The following is a 26,675-nucleotide window of genomic DNA, read 5'->3' as shown; positions in this document are numbered from 1 at the left end:
GTGCAGCCATCCAGACCCACAACAAAAGCAGGAGAACCACCCTGCAGAGCTCAGTGCGGCAGGACGCCTGCACTGTCTTGCTGGGACACACCTGCACGGTGCTGCCCTTTGCCCTCTTCCCTTTCCAGCTCTCCCTCCCCAGTGACCTCCTCCTGCTTCAGGCTTTAGAGACAATGCAGGTGCGAACAATTCCACGTTCATGGTTCAGCCCAGCTGAGCCCCAGACGGACAGAAACGTCTACCTGACCCTCCCACTTGGATATCCAGTAGGCAGCTCTGAGTGTGATGCGTCCAAAGACAGACTCCTGATCTTCTGCTGACCCCTCTTGCATTGTTCCCAGACCCAGGAAGTGGCCACTCCAGCCTTCCAGGGGCTCAGGCCAAGGACTCAGTCGTCCTTTGACCTCTGTCTTCTCCTCACTCCCCATATCGAATGCATCCACAAAGCCTTCAATCTATAGGGAGTCTCGGACCTTCCCAGCTCTCCAGCCAGGCCCTGCCATGTTTCACCGGACTGCAGTAGCCTCCCCTCATCTTTCTGCTTTGGCCTTGGCACCCACACTCTGCTCTCCACACAGCTGTTCTGAAAGCCAGGTGCATTCACTCTCAGTCCAGAACTCTCTGGTGGCTTCCTTATCACCGTGAGTGACAGCCAAACACTTCACGACCAACTGTTGTTGACTCGCGTATGAACATGTTTATGGGTATTTCTTTGAACACAATTCTCCCACCACAATCCCCACTTCATTCTAAAGAAGGAACAGGAGCCATGGGAGATGAAGGGATTTTCTCTGGAGCAGGGCAGAGGCACCACAGCTGTCTGCCGACTCTCCTCCCCACCACAGCGCAGAACCTGAGGGAAACCTGCCAGGTACCTCAAGAAAAGGTTTCCCTGCCTAATGAAAGGATAGGTGAGAGGGAAGGGCCTCCTCTGTCTTCAGTGGGCACAACCGTGCAGGTAAGCACTGAGTGGCTGTGGCTACCTGACCCCTAAAAGGGTGGACACTGCAACAGGCCAGGACTGAGGACCAAAGATGGAAGCCACTTAGGCCACCAGGGACACGGAGTCACTGAATTAACCCACAGTTCATTAATTATGAATTAACCATAATTAATTAACCCTGAATTAGCCACTGAATTAATTAAGGGACAAGCTTACTTCAACTTGGGGACACCCCGTTACGTAAGCCACTTCTCATGGGTATTCTATTGAAACCAAAAGCTTCCTCTTCAATACGCATACCAGAAAAAGAAAAACCACAATTAAAAATGAAATACAAGATACTAAGTCACACAGCTATAGAAACCTCCCAGTCCAAGGCATCTGCAACTGTCCTGTCACAGTGTGAGACAGCCACCAAGCATCTTAGTCACTAGTTCCATCAATGATTGGGCACTGAGTACTTCTCCTCCACTTGGCCCCCAGGCACCCATTGTTCTCTGCCCAGCCAAGGTCCTGCCTCCCCTAAGGCCGTCCCCAATCACTCTGAGAAGGCAACTGTCCCCTCAAATGCAGGACAGGAGGCACATGCCCAATTCTGGATTTCAGTGTGGGTGACAACCGTTCACAGAATTCCACTCCTCTCTCCTGACCTGGAGCTCCCCTCTGGTCTTTCAGAGCCCAGCGCTGAGCCTTAAAAATGGCAGGCCATTAACTCTAGATTCCTTAGTCCAAAGACTATTGATTCCTACCATTTATACGCAAGTTTCCCTGGTTTTACTTTCATTTCCTCCACATTCTACTATGTTTCCTGCTACGATAGGGTAGAGACACTGAACTGCAAACTTAAACTTTTTCTCCCACTGTTGTCTTTTCATGTTTTTATGGCCCTGACCTTTGCACTCTAGGTCTGGGAACTGGCCAGAGCAGCTCCAAGCAAGTGCCTTCCCCTGGCACACAACCTCAGTCAGTCCCCTGTTGGCCCACTGGAAGGCCAGTGTCACCATCAGGGCCGCCGAGCCTCCAGCACTGCTAGAGCCAACATTGCTTTCCCACTAGACACCTCCCCTCCCACGCAGGCCCCATAAGAGTTAATAAAACAGCACTAGAGACAAGCTGTGGGGGAGGCACCCGCTCAATGAGTCCCTTCATGGGCCTGAAGCAGAATGATCCTGAAACGGACAGACTTGGCTGAGCAAAGAATGCGAGAAAACACCTCAGGGCGCTTTCAGCACTGTGGTTGGAGATGGACAGAATCTGCCTTTTGCAACCCTCCGTGACAGCCAGCACCTGCAGGAAGGCAGGAAGGAACCACAGCCAGGAGGCCCAAGCACTTCTATAAATACATATTTTATCTGGCCTCATCAAGTCACGATACAGTAAGTAGGTAAGATTGAAAATATTTCTGTTATCACAGATTTTGCTACGTGTTTAACTCGTTCCCAGATTTCCCACTCTGGAACCAAAAAATTAGCATCTGGGCAGTGGGAAGGGACTTTCAATCTCTCGGTGCATTCTCATGTTTTAAGCAAAAATTTTGTTTTTCTTTCATAATCTGTATAAAAATAATCTCTTCTCCCATGGTCCAAAGCACTGGCCTGGTGCCTGTCAGCCTGGCTTCAGATCCTGGCTCCCTCACTCGTGAGGCAGACAACTGTGGGCAAGCTAGGTAACTCTCCGGGTCCCAGCATCCTCCTCTGTAAATCAGAGACAAGCAGAATACCCCCAGGGTCGTTGGGGGACATAGATGAAAGCATGACGAGCCCAGGACAGTACGGTAAGCATACAGGAAGAACTCAGTCAGGTTCGTTACAGTAGTAAGGTTGTGCGTTTCCCCCTCCCATTTTTTCTTTAAAAAAAAAAAAAAAAAGTCTTCATCCTACCTGTATCTGAGAATCTACTATGTAGTATCTCCCCTCCTCCAGCTCAGAACTCACCCAACTGAAGAAAAGGGCAGTTGTCACTCCCTAAGCACCTACTTGGGACGGCAAGGTGCTGTCCTGCAAGGCGGTATTACCTGCCCTTTGACATCTGGGAATACAGCGGCCCAGGGAGGCCTTTGCTGCTGAGGTCGCAGCTGGAAGGAGGTAGAGGTGGGATTTGAACGCCCAAGAACAGAGGTGGAAAGGAGGCCCACCTCTCTCTCTCTCTCTCTCTCTCATTCTTTGGCTCCCTCACCAAAATCTTCCCATTTTAAATCTATCACTGAATGGGTTTTGAGAAGAAAAAACTCTAAGGCGAAGAACAGAATAAGAACACTGAAATTCCCATCAGTGAAATATAGTGAATATATCTGAGAATATATCTGAATTTCAAACTTGAATATATTACAAACAACATCATTACCTATTCAAAAAAGCCATTATGCAAACACTCAAAGCCCAACCACCTCGATATGTATTTTAATGAACACGAACATTTTAATGTGCCCCTCTACCCTCCTCAAGGAACCGTGAATTCACGTGGATCTGTGCCACGCTGCAAGCCCCGTGACTCACACCCAGGACTGTGAGACCTGGGCCACCGAATACCCTTCCTGGGGCAAAAAGAACAAGGAAGGAGGCCACACACCGGTCAGCGCGAGCAAGGTGCCAGCCAAGGGCAGCGCCCTGGCCCTGCTCCAGGCAGTGCATCGGTGGTGAAGAGCCCGGGGTCTGACGGGGGACTGCGGGACTGCAGCAGGAGGACCCGGCGCGAGCCACTCTCCTTCTCACGACCGCCGCTCCCTGAACTACCAAACGGCCAACACCGAAGGGCCCCCGGCCCAGGGCTGCGGTGGTAACTCAGCTATGACACAAAAGCCCTTGCAAGTGCCCCGTCATGGCCAGCTGCTGCGAGTGTTCACATCACCAACGTGGGCTCTGGAGCCAACTGCTCGGGCTGAAGTCTCAGCTCTGCGATGTGCTGTGACCTTGAGAAAGTCACGTGACTTCTCTGCACCTCGGTGTTGTCATCTGTCGTATGGGAATGCTAAGAGAAACTTCTTCACATGGAGGGTCGCTGTGAGGATCCCATGAAATGGCATACATAAGGCGCTCACAGCGGTATCTGGCACAGGGTAAATACTTATTTTTTATTAGCTCTAGAGATCATTTTGGTTCAAAAAAAAAAAAAAAAGGTTCCTAAGGGACACAAAAACTGTCATTTCAAGAATAGGATACTGACCCAGGCCTGGTGTCCCCTCAAACATGGGGACACTGGAGGGCCTGGGACACAGAAACCACAACAAGGTTTGTGCTCATTTGTCTGTGCCGCCCCTTCACTGCTGGCAGCAGGGGAACCTACTTAACGCGCTCGGCACTTAAACGCACCCAGGATGAAAGGGACACCCCTTAAATGCACTCTTTCAAAACTCGTTGCAAATATCAAGCAACACACACACACACACACAGAACCCCAACCTTCTGCCAGCCTGCAGGGAAAGGCAAGGGCAAAGCAACAAATAAACTGAGAAATCCCAATGATGACGTGTAGCGCTGCAGCTCAAACCGGAAGTCACGGTAGCAAGTGTCCGAGACCCGCTCTGCCCTGCACTACACCGTCCTCTCCCCCTGAACCCCAGCACCGGGCCCTTGCCTGGCACGATGAGAAAAGGAGCAGAGTTCGCAGGAAACGTCAGTGTACAGCTTCTAAGAACCAGGAACTCTTCACCCAGACTGGTTTTGATAGCGATCTCTCCTGCCCTTTTAAAAAAAAAAGTAGGCTGGGCCGCCTGTGAGCAGGGAGGTCAGGGAGGTCCAGCAGGGAAGTGACAGCGCCACTGACCCGCCCCATCCCCCACCCGCTAAGCCCAGAGCCTCCAGGCTGCTCATTTCCCCTCGGCTCTCCCCTACCTCTCCCCCACCGCTTTCTTTCTCTGGCTTCTCTTCCTGCTCCCGTCCCTTCCCAGCTTTCTCACCGTGGGATTCTCGGTGGCATGTGGCAACAAGAGCACTTGCTCTCGTGGCCTCTGTTACAGAGTCACAAGTGGCCACAGCTCCAGAAGGCATCTTCAGGCACATTCCAGCAGGCTGCTGACAGACACCACGAAGGAATGGTACCCCAGAGTTGTACAGAGGCCGTAATGCCAACCCCCCTCTCCCTGGGGTATATTTAAAACACCCACATTTTATGCCGCCCTGGCTTCCTCTGCTGAAGTGAATAACCGAGGTCAGAAACTTCTGAGGTCGCAGGAGGAAAAAGCTTTCCTCCATCACATGTGTCTGCCTCCTGGCAACAGCCTCTGATCGGCCCTCTGCCCAGTCAGAGAAATCGGCCCCATGCAAACCCTTCAGCCTCTACGACCCGAACACACCGAGACTCTCACAGCCCACCTGAAGGCTGCGGGCAATCGTGGGAACCTGCCTCCCCGGCCTCCCGCCGCAGACACGGCTCCACGCAGCAGAGCCTCCAGGCCGTCCTTCTCTGTGACTTCTGACTTTTTGCAACTCAGGCGCTAAACTTTTTAAAAAATTTTTTCCCTTTCTTTTCCCGGATGTCCCCTGGGAGGCACCCAGGTGACTGTGCTGCGTCAAAGGCAGGCTTTAAGGGTGGCGTCTATGGGGCCCTGGACAGGTTTTTCCACTTAAAATCCCTGAACTTCACAGAGGAAATAAGGCCCAAAGTCAGCAAATTAAAACTCATAAAACTCGGTGTCCCGGAGATCTAAAGGGGCTGTGGCAGCCTCCCAATGTGCCAACATCATCAAAAATCCACCGGAAAGCACCTCTCTTTACCCGCGGCTGGGCTGGATCGCGGAGAGCTGAGTGGGGGTGCTCTGGGTGCCTTTAACAGAGAGGTGATGAGTAGGGTCCCCGGCGAGGCAGGGGGCCACCGCCCTTCCAGCGGAAAGGGTGGGCCCCGGGCGGCCCCAGGAAAGGCGGTGAGGGGCTCCGGGAGGGACGTTCCTGTAGGACGGGGGTCACCGGTTCTCGGGGGCGAGCAGGGCCAGAGCTGGCCTCGAAGGGCCCTCCTGAGGCTCCCTCTGGCCGAGACTCGTCCCGGACCCCGACCTTGTCTCCACTGCTCGCGCCGAGCCACCCCTGCGGAGCCCCCCAGCAGCGCTCCCTCCCCCGGGTCCCGAGCTCCACGTGGGTGGAGGGCGCGACGTCGGGGTTCCTGGCAGCTGGACGCGGAGCCCCAACTCCGGGCCCGGGAGCCGGGGTGGGGGGAACCCCGGCCCGGCCCGCCTCGCCCGCCCGCCCGCCCTGCACTCACGGTTCCATCGCGGCGCCCCGAGCCCGCCCGGCGCCGCGCAGTCCCCGCGAAAGCCACAGCCGCAGCCGGAGCGACAGCGGCCCGGGAGCAGCAGGCTCCGTGGAACTCGTCAGAGCGCGACGCGCCGCCGGCGTCACGTGCGCGGAAGCGGGCGCGCGGCGGCGGGAGGGGCGGGAGCGGCGGGAGCGGCGGGAGCGGCGCGGCCCGGCGCCGGGGGCCCGGGCGAGGGTGGGGTGCGGCCGGGGCGCGGGGCAGGGACAGGGCGGGCTCTGCCCCCTTCAGACCCCGCTCACTGGCTCCACGGGAGGGATCCCGCGTCGCGTCTGCCTCGCCTGCGCCCCAGAAGCAAGGACGCGGGCGGAGCGGGGGGTGGGCTCAGTCCTGGGTTCACGAACGGATTGAATGAATGAATGAATGAATGAATGAATGAATGAATGAATGGCTTGACTTACTGCTTGTCCCTTGCTGAGGAGACAGCACATTAAAACATTCCCTCTGGCTTCCAGGGCATCTCAATCGGGCTTTAAGAATGATCACAGGAGACCATGAATGCCCTACAGTTGTGCAAAAGACACTATGGGTGTCTGCATTCTGCCGGGGAGAAGAGATTTAACTTTCCAAATTCTCAAAAAGGTTTGTGACCCAAAGAGCTTAAAAGCTGGAGCAAACCTCTGACACCCCCAAGGGATGCCAGGAGAGCTTTCCAGGCTCTTTCTGGTAGTTTCTGCAAACTTTTTCTAGACTAGAGCTACCATAGCATGCAGATTTTCCATCAGGGATGCAAACACCGTCCCTCAGGAAGCAGGAGGTGTGGATCCCACGCCCCCCATCCCACAGAGCTGAAAACATAATAGATGGTGCAAATCCGGGTCCTACTAAGGCACTGAATAGGAGCAAGTATCAGGGGCCAATCCTGTCGCAGTTCTTTTTACAGTGTGACCAGGTCAGCTGACCAAAAGCACTTTCCTGACCTAAGATCTTGGCTCACAGTCGTCAATTTCTGTGATCAAGAACAGAGGAGAGGCATTTCCAAGATTTGGGATATTTCCCAAATATTTCCAAGATTCTCTATGGAGCATTTGTCAAAATGTCCCCTGTGCCCTATGCCCTTATTGCTATGGATTTAAAGTCAGTCTGAATGGGGGAAATAGACTTCAAGTTTTCTTCCTCATATTTCCTTGTTCAAGCACTAAGCTCCCCACAAGCTCATTGGTATTGACAGAAAGATACCACCACAAATAGCATTCAGTTCCTGCCCTCGCCAAACTTACAGGCAAAGTCAGTTACCAAAACTAAGTGTGACAAGCACAGATTGCCACAGTGGCCCTGAGAAAGGGCACCTAACTCACTTGGGGTGGGGTTGGGTGGGAGAGGAGAGACAATGCTGTTTGAGTTGATCTCCAAGTGGGAGGGGCTTGAAAGCCACCAACTGGATACCAAGTAATAATGACAAATTCCATCACCATCCTGAATCCTAAACCACAACTCTTAATGAAATGATAACAAAAGATTATTCCTCTGACTCTTTTCATAGATGCTTGGAGGAAAAGGGGTCTTCACGGCAACAAGGCCAGGGAACATAAACCAGTGCCTAATGTCCAGCATCACTTCAAGCCCTCTTTTTCTCATTTATGTGTTCTTCCAACATTAACTGAGTAGTCAATGTGCACTACACACTTCCCTCGGTTCTGGAAACACAACTCCAATATGTGGGACAATCTCTGTCCTCCTGGGACTTCTCTTCTGGTGACTGACACAGCCAGCAAACAGATAATAACTGAATAACGACACAGTCACAACTGTGATGGAAAAGGGATAGAGCGGCACGGTGACAGTGTCTATGATGAGGGCAAAGGTCCCCAACAAATTCCGGGGCTCCAAGAAAGCCTGTCTAAACTGTCAACCATCGCTCACAGGAGATCTCCTCCAGTCACTTCCGGGTCCCCTCCTCAGAGCCTCTGTTCAGCAAGTTTCCTCACTAAGCTCAGAATGGGGCATACTTCAGGTGAGGTCTGTATCAGCCTGAGAAGGAGCTGGTATCTGGCAGCTTCCACCCACTCAGTTCACGATTCCATTCTACTGACGCCCCCTGGGATCTCCACTCAGGACCACGCTGTCCAGCAACAAGAACCAGCAACTGCTGACCACCTGCAAAGCCTAAGCTCCGAGCCAATGAACTCTCTCAGCGGCTTGATGAGTTATCCGTGGTCATTACCCTCATTTTGCAGAGAGGAGATGGAGGCCTTAAAGAGGTTACGTGATTTTCTCAGGGACCACTGGTGAGAACCAGGATGACCGGACCCCAGGCTCATGCTCTTCTGATGTTGGTGTCCCAAGCACTGAAAAATGCCACATGGTCCGAGCAACCAGCAAAGGCCAGGAGCAAACAAGCCATTAGATATATATATAGTCTCTCTGACCTCAGAGGCTCTCAGCCCACATTTATCAACTTCGTTCTTATTTTAAAAGCCTTCTAAAATCCATATACACAATGTTTCACAGCATTTCCCAGTAATCCCACTTAATTGGGAGATTGGACCAGTGGGCATATATGTATTTGAAACCTAGCCTTGCTTCAAAAAGGATCAAAGTATCAGAAATTAGATTGGTCTAATTAGAAAAACCCTTACTAATACTGAACGTTTAATTTCATTTTCACTTTTTTTTTTTTTTAATATTTGGTCTGTTTATTTGAGAGAGGGACAGCAAACAAAAGCAGGGGGAGCAGAAGGCAGGGAGAGAAGGGGAAGAAGACTCCCCACTGAGCAAGGAGCCCAATGTGGGACTCGATCCCAGGACCCTGGGATCATGACCTGAGCTGAAGGTGAACACTTCAGCAACTGAGCCACCCAAGTGCCATTCATTTCATTTTCTAAGGGCCAGCAAACCATCCTTTTAAATCATTTTCTCCAGAACTGAACCAAAGTCAAGTAGTTGGCTGACTCCTTGCTGTTTTTTGAGGCTGATGGCAACATCTCAAGGGGCCTACCTGCAAATGCTCTTGACACCCCAGGAGATGAGTCCAGGGGACTCGAATTCACTTCCTAATATAACAATGAGCATTGTCTAGCACTCTGTAGACAGACCGTGGTGATCTCTTTACATCTTATTAATAAGAATCAGTAATGGCTAACATTGGGTGCTCATGATCTCGCTGGGCCCGGAGTTAAACAGGAAGGAAACAAAGGGCGGACTGCAACTCTCTCTAACCCTTTGTGTTAGTCGCTCAGGCTGTTGTAACAAAATACCGTAGGCTGACTGGCTTCCACAACACGTTTTTTCCCACAGTTCTAGAAGCTACAAGTCCAAGATAAGGTTCTGGTTGATTTCCTTTCTGGTGAGGACTCTATTCCTGGCTTGCAGACAGCCACCTTCTGGCTGTGTCCTCATGTGACCTTTCCTTGATGAGAGTGTGTGTGTGTGTGAGAGAGAGAGAGAGTGAGAGAAAGAGAGAGAGAGAGAGACAGAGACAGAGACAGAGAACAGGAGCTCTCTGGCGTCTCTTCTAATAAAGATGCCAATCCCATCAGATCAGGGCCCCACCCTTATGACCTCCTTAAACCTAATTACTTCCTTATTCCAAATTCAGCTGCAGTGGGAGGTTTAGGGCTTTTATGAATGAGAGCTGAGGGGTGGGGGGGGACACAAACATTCAGGCCCTAACACCCCTAAATGGAAGATTTCTCAAAAAAGAAAACTGCCCTATTTGTGCCCTGGGATGCCTGGGTGGCTCAGTCATTAAGCGTCTGTCTTCAGCTCAGGCCATGGTCCCAGGGTCCTGGGATCGAGCCCTGCGTAGGGCTCCCTCCTCGGTGGGAAGCCTGCTTCTCCCTCTCCCATTCTCCCTGCTTGTGTTTCCTCTCTTGCTGTGTCTCCCTCCATCAAATAAATAAATAAAATCTTTAAAAAAGAATTTTTGTGTGGGTGTTCTCTACGGGTACATGTATCTGTGACTTGTTCCCCATAACCGGCTGCCTGGACCCACGTGCACACAGGCAGGCTCAGGAATATTGTTGGTGAGACTCGTGCTGTGTGAATGACCTCAGGAGCCTGGTTGTTTGAAAAGTACTCTCCGGCCTCCAGGTCAGAGCTGACCCTTCTGTTCTGGATGTCAAGAGCTACAAATCTTGTCTCACGTCCTGTGCTGCTCCTGGCGGGGCTGTTCCTCTGGAAAGGAATCTAGGGAAGGGAGGCAGACACACAGCCCAGGCTTCCTGAAGATACAGAAACATGATAACATGGGAGTGCAGCTCGCTCCAAACTGCATTCAGGCGAACAAATATTTCGTTTTAAACCCTGTTATTGGGGGCACCTGGGTGGCTCAGTGGGTTAAAGCCTCTGCCTTCAGCTCAGGTCATGATCCCAGAGTCCTGGGATCGAGCCCCGCATCGGGCTCTCTGCTCGGCAGGGAGCCTGCTTCCTCCCCCTCTGCCTGCCTCTCTGCCTACTTGTGATCTCCCTCTGTCAAATACAGATTTAAAAAAAAAAATCTTAAAAAAAAATAATAAATAAACCCTGTTAGTGCCCCTATAAATATATGGCCTTTATGGGGATGGTGCGTGGGCAGTCTCACCGGAGGGGAGGACCTCTGCGCAGGACTCTCCAGTGGGACCCCAGCCCGGCTCGTCTCCACGGGACTTCCCCAGCTGCCGAGGTTGGATGTCATAAATACGCAGTTTGATGTAACTTTGCCTTGTTCTCATCTATTGCCTGTTATTACCTTCATCTATGCATAGATTCCTTTCCTCTTCTGTTTCTATTAGGTTGCTATAATAATAATAATAATAAGCTTTTGTTTCCTTCTTGAAACTGAAACACAGCTGTTGGGTGTTAGGGATCCAAGTGCAATTAATGGGGTCCTTTGGCTCAGGTGCTCACTGAGGCTGTAGACACGTAGACACTGTGTCACCTGGGGCTGAAGTTATCCTCAAGACTAGCGGGGGCAGGCTTCGTCTCCACGCTCATGCTCGTGCTTCTGGGTAGCATCTCGTGGCTTCTGGACTATTGCCTTGCCGCCTGGGGCTTCCACAGGGCACCTTCTCATGTGACAGCTTTGCTTCATCCACGTGAGTGAGTGACAAGAACCAGAGAGTCAAGGCAAGACAGAAGTCACGTAATCTCACAAGGGACATCCCACTGCTTTTACTCTACTCTTTTCATTAGAAGCAAACCACAGGTCCATCCAACACTCAAGAGGTGGGGATCGTGCAAGGATGTAAAGGACGTGGGGGTCCCTGGGAGCCATTGCAGATGGCACATGCCATGGTGCCTTGAAACAGTAGGTTACTGTCTCTCATGGTGCTGGGTGTTGACGAGCTCAGATGGGTGGTTCTTGCTGGGGGTCTCCCTGGCGAATGCAGTCAGGTGGCCTCTGGGGCTGCAGTCATAAATGTTGACTGGATTGGACATCCTACATGCATCTCTCGCAGGTCTGGTGCCTGAGCTGGGATGGCTGGAAAGTAGGCGGCCAGCCAGGCAGTCTTTCCCAAGCGGCTCTTCCCAGGGCTAGCGCGGGTCCCCTCACAGGTCTTGGGGAAGTAGGACCGCGAACATGTGGCTGGTTTCTCCTAGAATGGCGGCTCTGAGACACCAAAGCAGAAGCTGTAAGACTTCCTGTGACCTGGCCTGAGGCATCACTCAGCATTGCTACCCCCACATTCTGTTGGTAAAAGGACATCAGAGCCAGCCCAGATCCAAGGGCAAGAGACAACACACGAGCACGAACCCTGGGAGGAATGGTTCTCTAGGTACCATCTTTGGGATTAGCTTGCACAGTCTCGCTACATGATGCTCGTTTCCTCCCTGCTCTTCATCTCCAAAGGGGAGATAACTGCGTGGAACTCTCGGAGTCACCATGAAGTTCACTACTAGTAAGGAGGCGACACACATTATGTCTCTCTATCCTCTTAGCGCCACTGAAACAAATGCCCTCTTTCTCCTTGGGACCCATGGGTTTCTGGTACTTGCGATAATGAAGCACAGTGAGTAGAAGCAGAAACACCCTGCCTGAGCCCATCCCTCCCCTAGCACATGCTTGCAGGGCACAGCCCTTTCTCACGGGCCCCGTGGCTTCCACTCACTGGGAATTCGTGTCCAGCATACCAATACCCTTCACCTTCTCTTCCTTTGCTAATTTAGGATTTTCCAAGTATCAGTCTCAATTTACTGAACTGAAACCTGCCTTCCATTTTATCCTGAGCATCTGAGGGGGACTGCATGAACCAGACTGACGCCATCTTGAACTGATCCGCCATAATGACCAGTCTGGGTCCTGAACCTTTGAGCACAGCAGCCCCCCTCCAATTCTTTCATTTAACCACACCCTTAAGTACATCCCGAGGCTAGGCATCCTTATTCTGTCCCGGAGATAATGGCCATGCCACACACCTGTTGTCAATCTCTGTCTTCCCAGCCTTCCCCCACATGTACTCCCAGCCTCGGGGGCTACAAAAGCCGTGGGTCTTAGGGGAGATAGGATTGTGGCCATCTACTGTCTTATGATGCCCAAGGTATGCTTCTGTCTGGAAGGTCCCCTTAAAAAACCATTCCTCCTCGGGGCTCCTGGGTGGCTCAGTGGGTTAAGCCTCTGTCTTCGGCTCGGGTTGTGGTCTCAGGGTCCTGGGATCGAGTCCTGCGTCAGGCTCTCTGCTCAGCAGGGAGCCTGCTTCCCCCCTCTCTCTCTGCCTGCCTCTCTGCCTCCTTGTGAGCTCTCTCTGTGTCAAATAAATAAATGAAATCTTAAAAAAAAAACAAAAAACATTCCTCCTCAAGCCGGGATTGTCAGCCTTTTTCTTCAGCTTTTGGAGGCTGTTGTGCAGAGACCTCCCTTTCATGAAACAGGTACCATTCCACTACCATCCCCTGTGACTTCCCTGTGCGCCTTTATTTGTCCTCCTCTTTCCAGGGCCCAGCACCAAGCCTGGTGCGGAAAGACACCCAACACGTGTCCTGAAGGAAGGACAGAGGACTGGCAACATACCCGTGTGTTTTCTCAGAGTTCAGAGGCTGGGGGACATCTGCCCATGGGAGAAAAGGCCAGGAGTTGCCCAGGCAGTGAGTGTGTCATTTGGAGGTGGGAAGCTGCGTGTGCACTTCCTCCTGTGAGGTCTCCTCTCCTTGCTGGTCCCAGGTTTTCCTAAGACTATTCTAGTTTTGGTCCTGAAAGCCCGGATCCCCAGGGCCCTGCCATCCCAGGCAAACCAGGATGGTTGGTTCCGCTACTCCGGCCTGCATGTCTTCTATGAGTTACTGGGCAAAACTGTCTTCATGTTCAAGAATATCTTAGCTTGCTTCCCCACCAAAACAGAATCTGAGGCAAGAGTTTCCATGTGAACTTTATGGGAAGCAGGTATGACCCCAGGGAAGCTTGGAGACAGCAAGGAGGCAGGGGCTCAGGAGAGTACATTCGAGGGAGTGCAAGCTGTCCCCGGCTTCACTATCAACACATCAAGTCCTCTGTCTTGCAGGATAGTTCCAGAGAGACTGCAAAACGGTCTGTTGGTTCTATCCTGCCATCTGTGTCCTGTGGACCAGAGTCTGGCCTACACATCTGGGTGATACTCCGGGCCCCTATAAGCAGCCACTGGGGAGCCTGCACCTGCGGGCACCAGTCCAGCCGATGTGGGGCAAATGAGCCACCCCCATCGGTCGGCGGTGGGGCAGAGGGGGCCGAGGCCAGGAACTATGTGAACCTTTATCAGGATGACTGGGGTGGGGAAGCCAGGCACAGGCCATGGGGGTGGGGGGTAGGATGGGAGAATGTGAGCAGGGCCCAGGGGCTCTGGGGATGTCAATTTGATCCAGTATGAGGAGGCAGAGAAAGTTTGAAACCGTTGTTGCAAAGACGGGGGAAATGAGCATCCTGGAAAAGCTAGCAGGATTCTGGGGCTTTGTGGAGGCCCCAGCTGAGGTCTTTGAGCTCATATTAATGATGACTTCTACTAAGGCCTGCCTGGTGGTAATTTCCTCCTGCAATCGAGCAGTGTGAGCACAGAGAAGAGAGCACGGGCATTGATCAAAGACCCAGGGCTCCCAGGCAGCCAGGACAAAAGGACAGAGGAACGAATTAGTTTAGGACAATGGTCTCAAAATTTGTTGAAGTCAGGATCACTTGAAGAGCTTTAAAAAGGCCCAACACCCAGGCTGAACCCCAAACCAATTAAATCAGAATCCGAAGTAGGGCTTGGACCCGGTCACTGTTACAGCTCTCCAAAGGATCCCAGTGTGCAGCAGGCTTGGTAACCAGGGGTCTGGGGCCCTGGCAAGAGATTAGAAACCCACACTGAATTGGTTCCAGCTCCTTCCTGAGATCCAGGGGCATTTCTGCCTTTTAATTCTGTAAATTATCTCTGTATCTTTGTAATAAATTCCTTCTTTTTGGCTGAAAGAAATACTTGCAATCAATAGTCTTTTTTAAAAAAGATTTTGTTTATTTATTTATTTCAGAGTTAGAGAGAGCATGCGGTGGGGGGAGAGAGGGCAGAAGGAGAGGGACAAGCAGACTCCGTACTGAGTGCAGACCCAATGTGGGACTCAATCCCACGACCCTGAGATCATGACCAGAGCTGAAACCGAGAGTCAGACGCTTAACCGACAGAGTCACCCTGGCACCCCGCAGTCAACAGTCTTAAAGGCTCTTGTACCCTATCTCTGAAAAGCGACAGTGAATGCCTCTAGGTGTCCCTGACATTGCCCTCACCATGAGAACTACAGCAAAGTCACCGTTCCTATGGCAACCTGAAGGACCAGTGTTTGATTTTGCATTTCACCCTGCAGGACACTGAGGATGGACGGCCATGGGAAGAATGCCAGGTCCAGAGCTTCTCGACCATTCATCACTGAGCTGTGGGTGTGCTCGCCCTTCCCAAATGGACTTTTAAGTAATCTCTGATGGCCTGGATCAAAATTACGGGCCCTCCTCACCCAAGATCATGGGGTTGCTGGTCGGAAAGGCTGGACAGCTAACCTGGCACTTGGCCCACACTCCATGTCCTCCTTCACCCCACTGCACACACGTCCACATGATACTTACACCACACCCCATGCACGCCACACACATACCATACAGCGCACGCACACACATAAACCACACACACACCATACACATACCACAAAAACACAGACAGACCATCCACACACACACAGACCATATACATACGCCTACACACACACACACACACACACCACACACACACTTTTCCCAACCTGAACTTCATAAAGCTCAGGTCACTTGGGTGACACTGGGAGGACTGTAGTCTGCTCTTCCAGGGAGGCTATCCCTGGGCCACCCCCTTCAGGCACAGCCCCACTCTCACTCTGTGGTCATGGTTTTAGAGCCAGGAGGGATCTGAGATCATTCTCTGAGATGTGCGGACCTGACTTCCGCAATGGTGGCAACAGAACCAAGCCAAGACTCAGTCCCCCTGACTGTCGCTCAACAGTCAGCTGCTAGTTTAGAGAACGTTCGGAGGGAATCTGAAGCCACAGCCTTGCATCAACACGCAGGCGGCGCCGTCCAAGGAGAGCCTGGTAGGGGGGGAGTTGTGTCCCCGAAAGATGCTGAAGTCTTGACCCCCGGTGCCTGTGACAGTGGCCTTATTTAGAAATAGGGTCTTTGCAGATGATCAAGATGAGGTCAGGGGTGGGCCCCGGTCCACTAGGACTGGTGTCCTTACGACAAGGGGAAAATTGGATGCGGAGACAGATGGCCAGTGAGGGAAGACAGAAGAAGAGCGGCCGTGGACGAGCCAAGGAAGAGCTGAGCCCCCGAAGCTGCTAGGGAGGCCAGGCCAGGCCCTGCCTTCACAGCCTTGGACGGAAGCAGCGCACCGACACCTTGATCTCAGACTTCCGGCCTCCAGGCCCAGGAGACACAAAACGTAAGCCGCTCGGTTTGTGGTCCGGTGTCAACGTGGGCCTAGGAGACAAACGCAGAGTCCCCGGCTTTCCCGTGTCAAGCTTCAGGTGTCCTGCCCCAGCTCGGAGGCCTGTCCTCCTCTGACACATGAGGCTCTTCTACTCCGAGAACTGAGTCGTCGCCGCAGCTGAACGAGGACGGCCCCGGAGAACCTTCGGCGGCTTCCACCTGCTCTGCTCCCAGGAAAGGAACATCTTCACTTTTCCTCTCGATGCAGAGCAACATGCAGCTAGCTCTAAAGAAAAAAGATCAAAAACTCTGTTTCCTGAGCCGAAGCTCTGCTCACAGGAAGGCACAGGTTAAAATAATTAATCTTCCGTGACCCACCAGAAAGAACACTGACGCGTGAACAGCGAGTCTGCTGTTTGGACCACGGGCACCATACACGTACCCGCGGCTAGTTCAAGGCCTTCGGGACGCCCCTTAAGCCCAGGATTGTACCACCTGGAAACACCAAATGATAAAACACCATGGACTGGGTCTGCTGGTATTATATAGTAATCGATCTTTTCAATGTTAAAATGAGTTCCATGGCACGAGGTCCACTTGTTGGTAATGGTGTATAATCCCTTTTTTATAATCCTGTTGCTGGATTCAGTTTGCTAGCTTTTTGTATTGTTTGAGAACTGTTCTATGTCCATGAGAGATACTTATCTGCGGCTTTCTTGTGATGTCTTTGGCTTGGTATCACGGTAATAGTGTCTCTTTTAGAATTTATCGGGACCAATACTTATCTAATGGTATTCCCTTATAGTCCTTTCTTTTTCTGTGAGGTTGATAGCAATGTTCCCTCTTTTATTCCTGATTTTAGTAATTTGCATCTTCTTTTCTTGGTCGGTCTAGCTAAAGGTCTATCAAACCAGCTGACCTTTCCATAGAACCAAATGTTCATTTTATTCATCTTCCCTATTTTTCTTAAATTAATCTTCACCATAATCTTTATTATTGTTTTCCTTCTCCTTGCTTTGTTTTTTTTTTTAATATTTTAAAATTATTTATTTGACAGATAGAGACAGTGAGAGAGGGAACACAAGCAGAGGGAGTAGGAGAGGGAGAAGCAGGCCTCTCACTGAGCAGGGAGACTGACACGGGACTCAATCCCAGATGCTTAACGACTGAGCCACCCAGGTGCCCCTCTTCTGCTTGTTTTGCGTTTTCTTTTCTTCTCCAGTGTTTTAAGGTGAAGGTTAAGTATTGATTTGAGCTCTTACTTCTTGTTTAATGTGGGCATATATGGCTCTAATTTTCCCTCTAAGCACTGCTTTAGATGCATGTCAGGTGTTCTGGTATATGGTGTCTTCATTTCATTCATCTCAAAATCCTAATTTCCTTTGTGATTTGTCTTTTGCCAGTAGGTATTTAGGAGTGTGTTGTTTAATTTCCACATATGGGGGGTTTCCCAAGTGTCTTCCTGTAATTGATGTCTGATTTCATTCCAGGGTTGTTGGAGAACTTTGTTTGATTTCAGTCCTTTTAAATTTATTACATCTTGTCTCATGGACGATTATATGATCTATTCTGAAGAATGTTCCATATGTATTCTGCTCTTCTTGGGCACAGTATTCTATGGATTTCTACTAGGTCTACTTGGTTTATATTGTTGTTCAAGTCTTCTATTTCTTTGTCAATCTCCTGGCTAGTTTTTCCATCCATCACTGAAAGTGAGTATCGAAGATTCCAACTATTATTTTTGAATTTTCTACTTCTTCCTTCAATTCTATTAGTCTTTGTTCCATGTATTTCGGGCTCTGTTGTTCGTTGCATATAAGTTTACTGTTGTAAATTTATCTTCCTAGGATTGATCTTCCTAATGGATTGATCTTTTTATCATCATAGAATATCCCTCTTTATCTCTAGTAACATGTTTTGTTTTAGAAGTTATTTTACCTGATAGTGGTCTAGTCACACCAGCTTTTCTAAGTTTGCTGTTTGCATGATACATCTTTTTCTATCCTTTTACTTTCAACTCATTTGTAACTTAGAATCTAAAGTGTGTTTTCTGTAGATAGGTATAAAGTGATCTTGTTTATTACCCCATGTGACAACTTCTGTCTTATTATTAAGAGAGCTGGAGCTATGTCTGCCATTTTACTTCTTATCTTCTATGTGTCTCATGTCCTTTTCGTACCTCTCATCTTCCTTTACTGTTCTCTTTTGCATTAATGGAATATTTTCTATTGTAAGTTTTATTATCTTTAATAATTTTCTGCTATATATTTAGTCATTTTCCTGGTGGTGGCTCCAAAGCAACCACTACCCAGCAAGCAATTCCCAGTTTTACTGGGAGCTCGCATGAACTCTTCAGTTCATAGCTTCTACCTATTAAACATTGGGCAAATATGTCTGCCTGTAATTTAGTGAGATGTCTTCTGTTCTCTCTCCTCCATTCATGCTTCTAATGTAGCAGATGTTAGTTGAGCACCTATTGTGTGATGTAGTTTGTAGCAGGTGCTCATGACATAGAGATGGGTAAGACATTACCTTACCACAAAGAAGAGGGCTAGGGGACCCTCAGGGCTGAAAATAATCAAAGAGGGGACTTATATGTACATGTGATGTTGCTCAGCCACAGGAGGGGGGAGCCTCTGGGTCAGAGAACCCCCGAGGGCAGCAACAGTTTGGGGTCTCTTATAGTCACGGGGTTTGCCATATCTATGGCTAGCAGGTGTTGAGCACTGTTTCACAGGTATACATAGCAGGCAGACTCCAAATGGCTAAAAATATGCATCACGGGGTCTATGTAGAGCAACTGGTTATGTAAGAATTTGAGATAGGCACCCATAGGAGTAAGTTAGGCACCCATAGGAGTGAGTTAGGCGCCTGCTATGAAATAAGTTAAGAACCAAACAACATGGGAGCCAACATACAGGGACCATCCTTAACTCATTTATATGACAATATGGTAGGGGAAGAAGGCAGACCAATACATGTTGAAGAAGACAGTGTGGTTGCACCCATGAGGACAACAGAGGATAACTGATGGAACAAGAACCCAGAGCAAGGGAGAGGAAAGCAGTCAAAAGTCGTGGGGGAGGGGTGCTGCCCTGGGAGGACCACATGAAGGCATGGGTATGTCTGAGGGCACCCGACCTGTTCTGGTGCCCACTGCTGGCCCCTCGTACATGTGTTTGCTTAGGTCCTTGGTCCAGGGCCCTTCTGGGGCCTATATCTTGTTCCAAGTAGAAAATCAGCCTTCCTCACTGAGCCAGATTTGTACATAACTCTATGGTCTCAAGTTCAATGAAATTATTTTTCTACCTTTGAAGTGATGAAGACAAAGAAGCTAGTTCTAAAATTCTATCTCATCTGAGATACCTACCCTTTGCTCCCACCAACAAAGACACAAAAGACAGAGAGAGAGAGAGAGAGATCAGTACTCTAATTACAATGACTTGTCCCCCATAACTTGAAAACAAGGAGAAAAGTTAGCCAGCTGAAATATTAACATTAAAATCAGTACAGATGGGTCAGGTCAGATGGGTCATTCACATTAAAGCCAGTACATATATGCAGGTTTGCCTTACATGGAAAAAGTGGTTCTCAGACCTTGAAATCTGCTGTCACCTGAACAGGTGCATTCACCTAAAAAGGGAGGTTGGTCAGCCTACAGGTGTGGGAGAAGCCCAGGTGATTGTTGACAGTGGCCACTGGGCTTTGTATAGGGGAGGAGCCTTAATTTCTGGTGCTCCTGCGCTGACGCCGAGCCTGTCCCGTTGAGATGGATGCATCAGGCTCTGCCAGCTTCGTGCTCTTAAGCATTCCACTTGCTGCTCTTGGATTCTCCATCCCGACTGAGATCCAGCCCAGGCAATGAAATCAGAGTTCTCCAGGGTAGGGCCTGAGCGTTTGTGTTTCTAAAAGCTCCCCCACGTGGTTCTGATGCGCAGCTAGACTTGAGAATCCCCGACCTGGTTGCTTCCCCGGGCTGCGACGCCAGGCCCACCGCTGTCTGCTGGTCGGCACCAGCCAGTTACATAAACTGGGACGCTGATTCTGTGCATACATCCAGAGCTCAGCCAATGAGAAACCTTCCCCGAGAACAGGTCCTTCCCTCTCAACGTGCTGTCGAAGATAGGCCAGCAAGACTGAGGGCTAGCCCCCGATCCCGATGAACTCACCGAGGCGGCAAAACGTTACTTCCAAAAGGCGTTTTGCGGGGAGGACACCACCGGCATCCCTTTCCTGGCCAAGAAAACTCAAGCCCACCTCCATTGTTCCTATATTTTATTATCTTTGAAGAACTTATTTATTTGAGAGAGAGAACAAATGAACAGGGAGGAGGGGCAGAGGCAGAGAGAGAAGCTGGCTCCCCCTGAGGAGGGAGCCTGATGAGGGGCTGGATCCCAGGACCCCAGCATCATGACATGAGACGGAGGCAGATGCGTAACCAACTGAGCCACCCAGGCGCCCCACTGTTTCTGTGTTTTAGAGAGGTAAAGTAATAACACAAGAAACAAAGTCGCGTTGGCAAAATGGACAACCACAAATTCTCTAAGAACTGGGCTCTAAAGGAACTGTATGTATCGTCCACTCTTCTTTAGCTGCGGACGATTTCCTGGGCATGGCTGACTGCCTGCTCAGCATCCGTTCCCCACATCCTCTTCCTAACAGCACTCCAGCTGGGCTCTGCTGTCTACCTCTCCCTTGAGGACATGGGCCTTCGGGGAAAGTGTCTCCATCCTCAGCTCCTGGGATGCTCTGATTTGCCTCAGTCTATTTCCATCCCTGGGACTCAAGAAAGAGCAAGGGTGTCACCAATGAGACACACGAGTGGGTTGTGACCAGCACCCAGATCAAGACGCAAAATACCACCTGCAGCCAGAAAGCCCTTTGCTGCCCCCTTCCACTCACTCGTCCCTCAAGGGTGACCACTATCCTGATTTCCAACACAGTCATTTTGCCTGTTTTATACTTCTTTTTATGTAAGTAGAATCCAACAGCGTATACTCCGTGTCTGGCTTCTTTTGCTCACATTATGTGTGTGAGAGACTCACTTTTATTGTGTGGAGCTGTAAGGTGCTTATTCCATGGCTGTAGTGATGGAATGAGCCAAACTTATCCGTATTCTACTGTTGGTGAGTGTTTGGCTGGTTTCCAGTTTAGAAGTAAAGTGAATTGTGCTGCTATGAACATTCTAGTCCTTGTCTATCGAGGACACATGCACGCATTTCTGCAGGGTAAATGCCTAAGAAGGGCTGCTGGACTGAAGGGAATGTATACATTCCACTTTAGGAGCTACAGCCAAACGGCCTTCCACAGCCCCACATGGGACCGGACCGATTTTCCCTCCAATCTACAGTATGAAGCTTCCATGTCCTCATCAACACGTCTGTCTTCTTCGCTGTTAACCATTTTGGTGGCGGGCAGAGATGAGATTCAAGGAGTCTTGCCGCAGGCTTCAAGTTATCCCTTCTCGTTTAGGTGAAGCCCGCCCGTTCTCCCCATGAACGTGAATGAGAAGCAAGAGATGAAATGATTCCTAGGAACTAATTGAGACCAATGGCCACCAGGTTAAAACAAAAGGACTTGACGACATCATTAAGCTGCTGGATCAACAAACAACTCAATCCATTACCTCCAGGCCCTTTGCTTTTTCTGTTGTTTACATTAGAAAGCATCTTCCATGCTCTTTTCAAAAGCCCTTGAGCCTACCACATCCTTCCTTCATTTTCTGATGTGGAAACTGATCACCAGTGAAAGAGAACAGTTACCCCAAAGCCAGGAAGTTAGCAAAGGTTAGACTTGAGACGGAGACCCAGGATTTCAGACCCAGCCCGCTGCTCTGCCACCTATATCATGCCGCCACCCCCTTCCCAGCAGGAAAACCGCTCAGTTTGGGCAAATGACTGCAAGCCCTCCGATCACATAGGCGCTGTTTGTCAATGATGCCAAATCACATAGCTAATACGCCAATCGCTGTTCCAGCTAGTGGAGGGACCAACCATCTTTTGCAAACAGGCATTAGCAGCTGTCTCCTTGCTGCACCCTGTTCCGAGGAAACTGTCAGCCACAAACTGTCCTCCTGGGGAAAAGAGACTGGTGCTTTTAAGTCACAAGTCACTAATGAGGACACGAAGACAGTGAGAAAAGCAGGAGCAGAAATTATAGTAGCAAGTGCTTCTTCCAGAGACGCAGACGCAGGAGCTGTAACTATCAGCTTCCCAACTTGGAAACCCAAGAATATTTCGCCTAGTTTTGTAAAGGGACAACCCACTGATATAAAAATTCAATGGAGCAATGGAAGGCAGTTCAAAGACCTAAAGCATCTCTTCGCGATAAACCAGTCTTTGTGATTCAGCCTAACTGCTCTACCAACACACCATATCGTAAATCATTCTGCAGCCGCCTTGTCCTTGTGGCAGCAGGGCAGACAGAATTCATCACTTTCCCCTTCCAACCACGGTAAATTCATGGTCTTCAAGATCCAGACCAACGAATGGAGTTGCCCCAGAGCACAGGTTCAGATGCTTGCCGTAGGACCAGCAGCCAAACTGCTCCTGTCACTCCCCCACCACTTAAAATTTTTCAATGGCTTCACACTGGAATTCTAATGAAATTCATACGTCTCGGTCTAGCGTTCAAGGCTCTCTCTGTCCTAGGCCTGTCTATCTCTCTGCCCGTGCTGGTCTTCTTCCTATTCCTTGAACATGCCGTAGTCCCCTCCTTTTCCTGTGGTTTCACTTTCCACGGCCGCTTCAGAAGCAGCCAATCCCCCTTCTGCTATGTGATCAGCAGGTCAATCAGCCTTGTGCTACCTCACGACGCCCACATCATTCCCCTCACTTAATCTCACCACGCAGGCATTTCATAGTCTCATCTTATCACAAGAAGAAGAGTGAGTACAGGGGCACAGGGGGGGCTCTGTCAGGTGGGTGTCTGACTCCTAATATTGGCTCAGGTCATGGTCTCATGGGTCATGAGAGTGAGCCCCTCGGTGTCAGGCTCCATGCTCAGCAGGGAATCTGCTTGAAGGTTCTCTCCCTCTGCCCCTCCCCCCACTTGCACATGCGTGTGCATGCGCTCTCTCTCTCTCTCAAATAAATAAATAATTCTTAAAAAAGAAAAAGGAGGATGAGTATAGTACAGTTAAGATATTCTGAGAAAGACCACATTCACACAACCTTATTACGTAATTACACTTGTTCTATTTTATTATTAGTTGTTAACCTCTTACTGTGCCTAATTTATAAATTACACTTTATCATAGGTATGTATAGGAAAAACGATAATATATCTCAGATTCAGTATTATCTGTGGTTTCAGGCATCCACGGGGGCCTTTTTTTTTTTTTAATATGTAACGCTTCACAAATTTGCAAGTCATCCTTGCGCAGGGGCCATGCTAATCTTCTCTGTATCATTCCAACTTTAGTATATGTGCTGCCTAAGCGAGCACCAACTGGGGCCTTAGAACAAAACCCCTGCAGCAAAGGAGGGACTACGGTACCATGTTTTTATGGCCTCAGGGACTTTGGGCTTGTACTTCTTCTTCTGGAACTTTCTGCTCCAGCTCATTGGCTAGTGAGCAAGTCATTCTTCATTCCCAGTCAAATGTCCAAGAGCCCTCTCTGACCAGTCTCTCTGAAGTAGCAACCCCCTCACTCTTTATCATGGCACTTAGTTTATTATCTTCCGAGTGCGATGGGTAATCATTCGTTTATTGCCTATAAGCTCCATGACACCAGGGACCCTGTATCTCCACCCACTAGAATGGCAGCAGGAACACAGGAGGTCTTTAATGACTGTTGGTTGGATAGATGGGTGAATGAATAAAGGATAACCCAGTTGTGGATTAACCAATGGTGTGGCTTTGTTTTCTTCTCTGCTACCTGAATTAAGACCATCTAGATATTCACTAGGTCCTTTGCCAAAGAAATATTCCCAAGACAATAAAACACAGAGAAAAAAATAGAGTGGGAAGAAACTAGTGGGAAAGGAGACAGGAATATACATTAAACATAAGATTTAAAACTATCTGTGTTTTGTCTGTTTTTTACCATACTGTCGGGTGTCCTAGGGGGCTTCATGAGGCAGACTGTGAAGTCCATCCCGAGCCACACAATAGAATCTTGGGATTACATATATTTTTAAATGGGCTTTTCCATTTTTTGTGACCAATTTTGTGACCAATATATTGGTCAGCCACTGGGAAGCCACAGGACTTTTGAAAAGATCTGGTAAGTGTGATACATGGTTTTCTGAGCACATGCATGGCTATTAGGGTTCGCTGTATAAAAACGAGTATTCCCCACTTCGGAGACAGCTGTGCAATCAACTGCCCGTCCGCAAGCAGGCGGCGAGTAGACCAGCATCACTAGAACTGTCACCTTCCCCAAACCTTCTGGTTTAAGCTCCCCATGTCACAGAAGAGGAAGCATGCAGAGCAGAGTTAGCAGATAACTTTCTCATATCACGGAGCTAGTGAGGAGTAAGGTCGACCTCAGCCAGAGACTCCAGACTCCAGACTCCAGACTGGGTCCCTTCATGACACCACAACACATCGGCTAAGCCCAGCCATGAGCGAAGGAGCAGGTTTCCCAACAGAACCTCGAAACACAGGAAGGGGCAGGCCTCCTGCTGCGAGTCTGCAACCTCCAGGCTCACCTTGGCCACACGGAGAGGGCGACAGAGACAAGCCCAAACCAACAACTCGTCGGGGCGCCTGCGGAACCATGACCCCCACAGCATCTTCACCCAGGTGCGGTTCAGCCCAGACGCGTCTGCCTCCAGCGCCCAGGAACCCCCCAGCCGCCGAGATTTTCACCAAAGCCTGAGGGCCCGAGTACCTCAAAAGAGAGGCCAGGGCCCGCCCTGCCTGACGCTGGAGGGGGAGTGATCCTCTCCCCAAACCAGGACTCGGCAAGGCCTGAAGCCCGTGGGGGCGGTAGGCACGCGGGAGGCGGGTAGGAGGGGGTGACAGGAAGGGAGGAAGAGAGGGAGGAGCAGAGCAGGGACGAATGCCCGTGGGTCCCCGTCTCCGGATTTGAGAATCTCGGTTCAGGTTTCTAGGGAATGGAAAACAGCTCTTCACCCCAGCTCTCCGGCCGGCCACAGCCAGAACCCACAGACCAGCTCCCCCTCCGCCCCTCCCCGGGCTCGACACTCGCAGGGGGAAGGGGCGGCCCAGGGGCGGGACCCCGCAGGCGGGCAGCGCACCCGGGTCTGGGAGTAGGGCTGCGGGGGCGGCGCGGAGCCCGGGGTCTGCGCCCCCTCCCCGCAGCCCGGCGCGCCGCGCCCGCCCGCCCCTACCTGTAGTAGCGGTCATCTTTGAAAGGCGTGAGGTCCTCCTTCAGCTCCCGGTACGCCTCCTGGAGTCGCTTGCACAGGTGCTTGAGCTCGCTGCAGAGCGGGGGCTCGAAGGCAGGGTACTCGGCGTCCATGCCCGCACCGCGCCTGCCCTCCCGGCGCCGAGCCCGGCGTCCCCTCCTCCCGCCGCTCCGCCCTTTGTACTGCTCCTTCGGCCCTCTCTCTTCCAGCTCCGGGGATCGGGGGCTGCCGGCGCACTGGGCGGGACCGAGAAGGAGGAGGAGCAGGTGGCGGGGGAAGTGGGAAGGGGGCGCGGAGGAAGGGGGGCGCGGAGGAAGGGGGCGGGGCGCGCTCAGGGCGCCGCCGCGAGATGCGGAGAGCGGAGCCTGCGGGGGTGCGGATGGGGTCCGCCCCGGAGCTACGGGGGCCTAAGGAGAGGAGGGTGCCGCGCCCATCGGCCGCCGCCCAGGGAGAAGGAGCCGGAGCGGGGTGGGGAATCCAACACAAGGTCATCAGACGCCCAGGACAAACATATGAAGGGCCACCCTCGCTCCTGCTCGTACTGGGAAAAGGAAGCAACTGGAGATGACGGAAAAAAAGGAAAATGGGGCTTCAAGGCAGACTGAACAGGTTAAAAACTGGGGCCGGCTCCCACGTTCAGCACCATGGACAGTCCCAGGCTGCTTCTCCTCATCGCCCCCGCCCCCGCCCCCACCCCCACCTGGGTTCTACTTGGCCTAATCCAAAAACATTTAAAACCAAGCCCATTATGGTTATGTCATAAGAGATATTTTTTAACGATAAAGGAATGTGTCCAAATAAGTTGACTCTTGCCACACGTTCTATAACCACGGGGGGAGAGGCAAGGGAGTTTCTCATCCTCTACAAGCTCAACACTTGAGTATAAAATTAAAATTCACAAATCAACACGTCGTCTATAGGACTATATGTATAAAGATGGGGATGGTGTCATCTCTGGTGAATTTTTACAATAATAAGTGAAGAAACAATTGTTCCTAATGAGGTCAGTGTGTTTCTACCCAAATGCAGGACAGGTTTCTATGCTCTGTTGAACTTGTATGCATTGGAGGAAACATTTTACAAACATACATTGGGGGGACCCCACTTACACTATTGAATATAAATTATAGAAATACAGGTCCCAGGAACCTGTATTTTTCAAAGCTCCCCATGTGAGTCTAATGATCACTCACCTTTATGTATTCTCAGAATTCCCAAACTATACTCTTGATTTCACCCACTCTGCCTTGCTCTTTTTTATCCCCATTTTTAAAACATTTTTATTTTTAAGCAGTCTCAACTGAGCCAGTCAGGCGCCCCTATCCCCATGTTTTATTTTCTCTTCCTCCTTACATTC

At 50.5% G+C, this 26,675-nt stretch overlaps 1 protein-coding gene and 1 non-coding gene across 6 annotated transcripts in view; both read right to left on the bottom strand.

The window, feature by feature from the left end:
• TMEM181 (transmembrane protein 181) overlaps nt 1–25,594 on the bottom strand; it is a 67,520-nt gene extending 41,926 nt beyond the window's left edge. Inside the window, exon 1 of one of the 5 annotated variants that reach the window (XM_032836462.1) lies at nt 25,301–25,594. In XM_032836462.1, the coding sequence (XP_032692353.1) occupies nt 25,301–25,431 (131 nt within the window). In that variant the 5' untranslated portion in view covers nt 25,432–25,594. Of the gene's footprint in view, nt 1–3,865; nt 3,985–4,516; nt 4,618–6,136; nt 6,156–24,655; nt 24,693–25,300 lie in introns of those variants that run through there. The other 4 variants (XM_032836467.1, XM_032836465.1, XM_032836466.1 and 1 more) reach the window with 4 other exon arrangements.
• On the bottom strand, nt 23,341–23,447 carry LOC116854536. Its single transcript, XR_004380184.1, has one exon. It is a non-coding gene; the product is annotated as a U6 spliceosomal RNA (small nuclear RNA).
• Nucleotides 25,595–26,675: the final 1,081 nt, after the last annotated feature.

The sequence above is a fragment of the Lontra canadensis genome, unplaced genomic scaffold (assembly GCF_010015895.1).
Source record: "Lontra canadensis isolate GAN:19392208 unplaced genomic scaffold, GSC_riverotter_1.0 scaffold92, whole genome shotgun sequence".
Taxonomy (NCBI): domain Eukaryota; kingdom Metazoa; phylum Chordata; class Mammalia; order Carnivora; family Mustelidae; genus Lontra; species Lontra canadensis.
This window is presented reverse-complemented; position numbering and strand designations above follow the sequence as displayed.